This window comes from Cryptomeria japonica, chromosome 10, assembly GCF_030272615.1.
Source record: "Cryptomeria japonica chromosome 10, Sugi_1.0, whole genome shotgun sequence".
NCBI classification, from domain to species: domain Eukaryota; kingdom Viridiplantae; phylum Streptophyta; class Pinopsida; order Cupressales; family Cupressaceae; genus Cryptomeria; species Cryptomeria japonica.
Window position 1 is genome coordinate 889612218 of NC_081414.1, and position 8392 is coordinate 889620609.

General features: G+C 34.4%; 1 protein-coding gene across 3 annotated transcripts; it reads right to left on the bottom strand.

Annotated features, from left to right (window-relative positions):
• Nucleotides 1–5501: 5501 nt before the first annotated feature.
• On the bottom strand, nt 5502–8015 carry LOC131072299 (uncharacterized). 3 transcript variants are annotated; one of them, XM_058008445.2, is made up of 3 exons: nt 7683–8015; nt 7278–7450; nt 5502–7142 (listed from the first exon to the last, which is right to left on the bottom strand). In XM_058008445.2, the coding sequence occupies exon 3, from the start codon at nt 7129–7131 to the stop codon at nt 6373–6375; it is 759 nt and encodes a 252-aa protein (XP_057864428.1). In that variant the 5' UTR covers nt 7132–7142; nt 7278–7450; nt 7683–8015; the 3' UTR covers nt 5502–6372. The 3 variants fall into 3 exon arrangements, with proteins under 3 accessions (XP_057864428.1, XP_057864427.1, XP_057864426.1); XM_058008444.2 differs by having other exon boundaries at nt 7278–7506; XM_058008443.2 differs by having other exon boundaries at nt 7278–7379; nt 7683–8014.
• Nucleotides 8016–8392: the final 377 nt, after the last annotated feature.

An 8392-nucleotide genomic window follows, 5' to 3' on the forward strand; every position in this document is an offset into this window, starting at 1 on the left:
GTTATGTTTTTCAGAAAAAAATCAGGGACTATTTTTCGTGCACGAAGGATTTGACCCCCTTAATCTTATCCAATTTTGAAAAAAATTAGTAGTTTGGAAACTAGATTCAGAGTACTACAATATTTGTTCTTTGAGTATCTTCATATTTTGAGTGGATGTCTCTCAAATTTCTCCTCCAAGTTTAGGTTTAGCTGATGTTAGAAAAAAAGTGTCCACTTATACCCCCCTTTTTGCACACCATCTTGGTACACTTACCCTTCTATTATATTATAACTTATACCAAAATGCAAGTCTCATTCTCTACTGCATACATATCATAACTTTGTATGCAAAATCGCAATAGCCAAATCAATTTTATCTACCTTACCAATTTACCTCCTCTTAATCCTTTAATGCCCTAAGCAATAGTTTAGTGTTAAAAATAAGATAATAAGAATTTTCTTTTGGAAAAGAATCGAAAGTACCTATTGATTGTCTAGGATAAGATTTTACTTCATCAAGAAAATGATGGAGCTAGCCTTTGAAGCCTACATCTCCATAACATGGCCTTTGTGCAATAAGTTTGCATATAATATTTTTACTAATAAGAAATTCATCTAGAGATTTTTACGACGAATAAATACATGGATTCTATGGAATGCATTGGGTTATTCGCCACTTGCAATCCCATGTTTGAAATTTTAATTATGAAGTGCAAACATATCATCACTAATCATATCTCTTACGAAATCAACAATGGCAAAAATGATAGTTAATGGGATCTCATGGAATGGTCATCAACCACTAAGTGAAAGTTAATTTGTTAGATGTAAAGAATTCTCTCTTGATAGTAGGAAACCAAGATAGTGAACTATGTGCAAACATACTATGTTGATGTAATCAAGTTATTAAAATGGAAGGATACTCTTCATCAGACAAGGCCTTGTGATTAGGTGGGCACTCTTGATTCTCTCTTGATAGGTAAGATTCATCTCAGTAAGGAGGATGAGCTCAAATGGACATGCTCAAAACATGGGTCATACTCAAGTCAAATTGTAGCGTAGAAATTAGGAATCATCAAAACAAGATAAGTAGATCAAAACATTAAACATGATAGCTCAATCATAAGAAAACTCATTGAAATGAACCTAATTCTAAAGCACATTCAATAGAGGTATGGAAACAAAGCATTCAAGAGTAAAATTATGCAAACCAGATTCAAGATTGAATACTCCTTCCATGCGGCTCCATTGTTGTTCTTTCCTCTTCAACAGTTTTGTGGATCTCACCTACAAGTGCTCACACAATTGAAAGCAAAAAGGCTCAAGAGTACTAGAAACGAAAGTTCGGTAAAAATTCGAGATTCATGAAGGATTTAAGAAGGATTCGAAGGATTCGAAGGGTTAAGGGATTTGATTGAAGAAAATCATCCAATTTATAGAGAAATTGGAGAAAAAGACAAGATTAGCATGATGAGATTCGAATGGAAATTCAAATCAATAATAGCATATCTATGACAAATTGCTATGTAAGGCTTATGACAATTCATGACAAATTTCTATGTCAAGAATTTATGACATTTTATGACAAATTCTATGACAAATTTCTATGTCAAGAATTTATGACAATTTATGACATTTTATGACATTTCCATAAATTTAGGAAAGAAAAAGGAGAAAATTGAATTTAAGAATTAAGAAATTAGGAAATTAGAGAATAATGAAAATAGGAAATTAGAAATTAATGAATTAATCAATAATTTTTCATTTATTAATTAATTCACTCACAAAGAGGAATAATTAGCCAATTAAATGAATATTTAATTGTAATGAGAAAACTTAGGATAAATAAGTAATTTATTAATCCTAAAGGAAGAAAATGATAAGCAAGGTTAAATGACTAAATCATGAAACCCTAGAAGGTGAATTAGCAATGCGAGGATGACAATTAGGTCCTGATTGAAGATAATTAATGTCATGATTTTGGATTGATAAATGACCAATGTGACAAAATGATTTGATTGATAAATGCGCCAATTGACGAGGAACAATGACAAATTGATCCAAATTGACACGATTGAGACAAATAACGATCGATGACAAATCGGTTGAAAAATGACAAAATTGACAAAATAGATTGCAAGATGACAAGATTATACATGACCACGATCGATGACAAATCGATCGCAAAATGACAAGATTGAAGGATTGATGATAAATCGACAAGATTGATAAACCGATCGCCAAATGATAAGATTGAAAATAGGACAAAACCCTAATTAGGATTGACGATGTCCAAAATGATAAGATTGATAGGAGGACAAAACCCTAATTAGGATTGACGATGTCCAAAATGATGACAAATGAATACGCACATTGATGCGACAGGGTAAAATCGATCAAAATCATGACTGAATATTGTTGTCGACAAGACCAAATTCAAGGATGAGATGATAGAAGAATGACTCGATGCTCACAAATGATAAAAACCAAGTGCGTAACATAGGAGAAATGTTAATGTGACGCAAAAACCTAAAATGAGGCAATGCGCAAATGTTAAAGTATGACCTCGCAAGCGTTGACCATTTTTGGGTGTCTACACAAATATAAATCCTTTATCATGTACCCAAAGCACCTTCATTAGCCAAATGTAAGCACACAGATTGCCTACCCAAGAAAACCACATTTGCATCTGTCATCACCAAAAAAAAGTTTTGAATGGGGAGAAATTTCCAAAGCTTGTTTTCTTTGCCCTTTGTGGTGTACATTATGCTTAAAGGTGGAGGAAACCAATCAACAATAATTTATCAATTACCCTTTTGGTTCAAAATTTTAGAATTAATTAAACAATCATTTAAGAGGTACTCATACCTAGATACTCTTCTAAAATATTTCAAAGATTAGTTTATATTATTCTCGTCTTTAAAATACTAGTTTATCTTTGCTTATTGGAAAGAACAAAAACAAAGAATACTTTAAGAAAAAGAATACAATTAAGACATAATCATCTCAAAATCAAAAGTAGAATCTCCACCAAATGAAAGGGTATTCTCACTTGATGGTTCAAAGATGTGATCTCAATCAAGCTCTCTCTCTCTCCCTCTCATTGAGGGCTTTCTAGCTTTCTTGTCCCCTCAGTTGATCACTCAAACATTAAATGGATCCTCCTTTGATCAATTCATAGAAATTGAATTTTGATGGGGCCCCATGTGGTAATCTAGGGCCTTCTGGAGTGGTATGTGATATTTGTGACTTCTCGTGCAACTTGATCAAGGTTGCCTCCAAGATACTCAAACCAACCAAGCACAAGCAAAAAAGTTGAACTTAAAGCCTTGCCCCTTGGGCTATATTTGTCAAATGATACAGACATTGAAATCTTACAAACACTCATTTTCATATTGTTCATGCATCTCAACATCAAGCAACACTCATTTATTAAAATGATTCATCTTACATTAATTAATTTCACCTTATCAAAATTAAATTAATTAAAAATCAATTATTAATTAATTAGTTTCACCTTATCAAAATTAAATCAATTAAGAATCAATTATTAATTAATTAATTTAAATAAATCATTTTCCCAATATTCAAAATCATTAAGTAATTCCATCATCTACAAATAATTTAATAATGATAATTTTTTTTAAAAAAAAACATGATAAATAAAATCAACTCATTCATCAAAATAGTAAATTATCTTGAACAATGAATTTACTAATCATATTTATTTTATTATTTTGATGAAAAGAGATTTATTCAAATTTATTATTATAATAAAAAAACATTTAAACAATTTATTTTTACTAAAATGTATTAATTTATATAAGATAAATTATTATAATGAATGGGTATTGTTAGGCATCAAGATGGTATGGGGTAGCATGGAAATGAATGTATGAGAAATTTAGTGTCTAAAGAAGTTTGAGCTATCTTCCTCATTAATGGTGATAAGGTTATCGTAGAGGCTGTCGGTAAATATTAAGTTTGAAAAAAAATAATGCTAGGCAACTCTATTAAAACTTTCCTCTCTTATTTATGGGTAGCTTTAATGGGCACTGTCAAAGGAATAGAAGCGAGACTATAGACTCTTATCATCAAAGAGCCCTGCCATTCTCAAAGGTGGCATGGGTAACAACCAATATCGTTCAATTATAGATGGTTCTTATAATCTCAACTCTATTAAAACTTTCCTCTCTTATTTATTGGGTACAAATTCTAAGGGTTTAGCTTTAATGGGCACTATCAAAGGAATAGAAGCGAGACTATAGACTCTTATCATCAAAGAGGCCTACCATTCTCAAAGGTGGCATGGGTAACAACCAATATCATTCAATTATAGATGGTTCTTATAATCGCATCATTTTATCTCTAATCTACTAGTTGTAGATTGAAGGAATTCTCCTCTTGAAGATAGATTTGGTATGATAAAGGGGGAAAAAATAATAAAATTCCTGAAACAACCTGAAAAAATCTAGTAAAGATAGAAGATGGTTCCTATAATCTCATCATTTTATCTCTAATCTACTAGTTATATATCATATGGATGGAGATAAGAAGTTTTAGTTTCTCTGATTGTTTTTTAAAAAATTCTATCAATTTATCAATTCCCCGCTGAACTGATGGAATTGTTTTGGAATGTCAATTAGGTTGTCAAAACTGTTAATTTTTGGTAATATTTTGGGGTTTTCATTTTGTTTGTTACGAGGTATCTCCAAATAATATAAACCTATTAATTTGTTATCCTAACCAATCTCGAAGGAAAAAATATATATCTTAATATTTAAATAGAATGGGAGAAAGTTTATTCCATTGTGGACAAATGCTATTAAAAGTGAAAGAATGGAGTAATGATAAACCAACTCAAAAGACTTCGTAGATAAATGCTATTAAAAGTTAAAGAATGGAGTAATGATAAACCAACTCAAAAGACTTCAGATGCGACAACTTGAAAAGAAATTATGACAATAATGATACTTAATGACTTTACATTGCATGAAACCATCATGTCACAATGCGATTTAAAGAAAGAATCATTCAGTATATTTTCACCAAACTACTATTTTGAATACAACTAATCGTAGGTAATCAACAACAGCCGCTAACAAACACAAAGGATTACTTAATTCAGCATTCCCAGAAATTTCAATCTCCATTTAAATGTTTCTTAAGTTAAAAAGATGCGTCGGGATACATAAATCGACGAACTAAAATACCACACAAAACTAGGCAAGTATTTTCAGTTTTTTACCAATTATCTTCTTCTTGGGAAATCTGCGGTAATGGGCGGTTATCATCACCATGAAATCCCTTGAGCTTAACTAAGGAAAATTTACAGGCAGCTGCGAATTATACAAACGTTAGCTGAAGAGTATAAGGGTATTTAGCAGAATAATTGTTTGTTTTAGGTGATAAAGTTATTTACAATAATTGCATAATAAGAATCTTAAAAAGCATGCCACTAAATCCTAAGAATTGGTGGTTTAGTCTTGAATTTCATTCATTCACCATGAAATTGTTCCCTGCAAAAAGAAAGGTTTCAGTTTATTTCTACAAAACAAATACCATCCTACTGGCATTTACAAAGAGCCACTTTATTCCACCTGCTTTTTTACAGAAATTGAAAGTGTTTGGACAGGCAAATTTACATAAGCAGTGTCATTCAGGTGCCATGTTTAAAATTTCTCTTTCAGTAGAAAATTGAAATTAAAGACCTAAATGTCCTCCCTCACAAGAACGACCGAATGAACATGACTGATTTTTACACGAAATGTCCAGATCTACAAATGGAGGCACAGATTTTGCTCTCTCTATCTAATATACATGGACCATCCATTATACAAAATGAGAATAAGGTAATGAACATTGCCACCAAGAACCCCTCAATCCCTACGCCAACCCACCGCTAAGATTAAACAAACTGTTTTGAGCTGGTAAGACAATGGGCTCAATTGTTACCCTGTTCAGAGGAGCAGAAAAAGAAGGAAACCCCATAAAAACGTGGGCGGAATACTTGCCAAAAAACCAGGATAAACAAAAGAAGCTAATTTGCAGGGAAAAGATTGAGAAACAGGGGAAGCAAAATGGGGCAGTTTGAGAGGGTTATCAGGGCCTCTGCCGCTAAGAATACAACGTGCCCTCGCAACTAAATTTCAAGGAAGATTTGATGCCGAATGTACAAGGAGAAATAAAGACTTTGGATTCAAGAATGTATCCAGAGAAGAATTTCTATGTACAAGAATGTATCCAGAGAAGAATTTCTATGTACAAGCCTGGCAGGGGAGGCAGTTTAAAGACACGAATCGGTCGGGGAAAGTGTCACCAGAGCAAATTTCTGTACCACAAAGGATTTCCATGTCTGGGTAAGGCAGGGAAAGGTTTTCATATATGCGAATCAGGCAAACGAGGCATCTCCAGAGCAAATTTCTCCACTTGTCAAAGCATTACAAGTGGCGCCTTCTAAAACTCGCATCCGCCGTTTAAGACTACAGAGCTCATGCTCCATACAGTGCAACCGCTCCTTCAAAACGGTGCTCTCTTCCTTCAGATAAGCAATCTGGTAATCCTGGCCATTAATGCGGGTTTCGAGGGTCTGAGGGTAAGTCATCTCGAAGCGGCTTAAATCCTGATCTACTCTCTCCTCAAGCTTTTCATAGAGGATTTCTATACACCTGTCAAGGGTTGGTTCAAACTCATTAACGTCGTGCGGGCTCCTATGGCGAACTCTCAAGAGGCCTTTCATGGAGCCATAGCTATCTACGCCCCACTCCTGGTTTACTCCTTCGAGAGCACAAGGCGGTGTATTGAAACAAGCAGAGGCGGGGGTAGAAGGGGAAGGAGTATTTATCACGCCGGGAATTCCACCACAGTTTTTGGCTCGTATTATGTAAGATGTTGTATTACGAGGCGCCTGGGGAGCACAGACGGGGCTCGCCTCCATTGATAGGGTTTTACGAGGGAAACAATGTTCTCGTTTGCCCTCAGATCTGAAACAACTTTGCTCTGGCGAAAATGGCGGCTTGTGATAGGGTTTCTGTAAAGTAGAAATGCCATAAGGGTTCCATTTTTCTCCTTCGTGTTTGGTATATTTAGGCTTTCCTCCCGCCAGCTTCGCCTTTGATTTCCCTGCAAACATGTTCTGCTGCCGCCTCATACCGTCTCCTACTGCATTCCACAACACGTTCAAACGCAATATGCTTAGCTTCAATTCTTACAATGTGAAAAAAATAAAAAATAAAAAGGTACGGCTGAAAAGATTTAACTGTCACTAATAACAGGAAAGAACAAGAAGGTACGAACAAGCAAATACGCAAAAGCCGCTGCTCGAAGCCACAAATTTTACGCAAGACACTCTTGTTTGCTCTCCTTCAAACGATTTTCTACGTTACCACACAAGAGATCCTGAAAAAAGGAAAAAAACTTCACAAATAAATTGCTCCGCGCAGCTGTTAATCGCCGTTGCCAAACAAACACTGTACAAGGTTATAAACAGCAGCATTACTGGTTTTTATCCATTGAACCTTCCGATCTGAAATCAAATTTAACCCAAGCTTTAAAAGAAACACTAAATCCTCCAAAAAATCCGCCTTTGAAACCGTAGAAATCAAGTAACGTCCTACAAATACAGTGAGAAAAAAAAAAAAAAGCTGAAAAAAGAAACCCTAGAGGCTTCCTGAAGAAAAACCTCTAGTCAAAATGCTTTACCAGAATTTGCCGGCAAGGCATCTCCCTTTTCCTCCATTACGTTATTTGCATGCAGATGGTCAAATCTTTTGACATTTCCAAGAATGAAAATTCTGAGACGGCCGGAAAGATGTAAATTTTTTTACCTCTAAAAATTCTCATAAATTTGTGCAGGTTTCATTTTTCAACATAATTTTAAGCGGATTTCTTGCTTTCTTTGCGTTCAAGCTGGGGATATCTAAGAAGACATTGTCAGACAAACCTGGTTTTTTTTTAGGGGCAGAGCAGAGACAAAAGGCTCAGCCAAACAGGGAACTGTAAACCGCTTTTGAGACGGTGACTGAATGACGAACGAGATCCGTCAGATGGAAGATCAACGGCTGATGTGCCAGGGAATGAGCTGGCAGATAGCCCTTATCTTTCGCGCAGTAAACAGAGGCCTACCATCTCTGAATTTTTTATTATTATTTAAATTTGAGTTAGGATTTGAAAGTAACATTTTTATTTAGTTTTATTTGTGAGGTCAAAGGTATGATAATTTCGGGACTCAAGCTTTCCATTCATAGGCCGGAATTTGGGTGGTGTGTTGTAATATTATTTTATACTTCCTAGAAAAGGTACAATAAAATAGCATCTCCCTATGGATTAATCAAGTAGTTATATTTTCAAAGTTGCCAATGCTTGTATTTTTTACTGCAATATTTGTTACTATAAATTTTAACCTGCAAAAA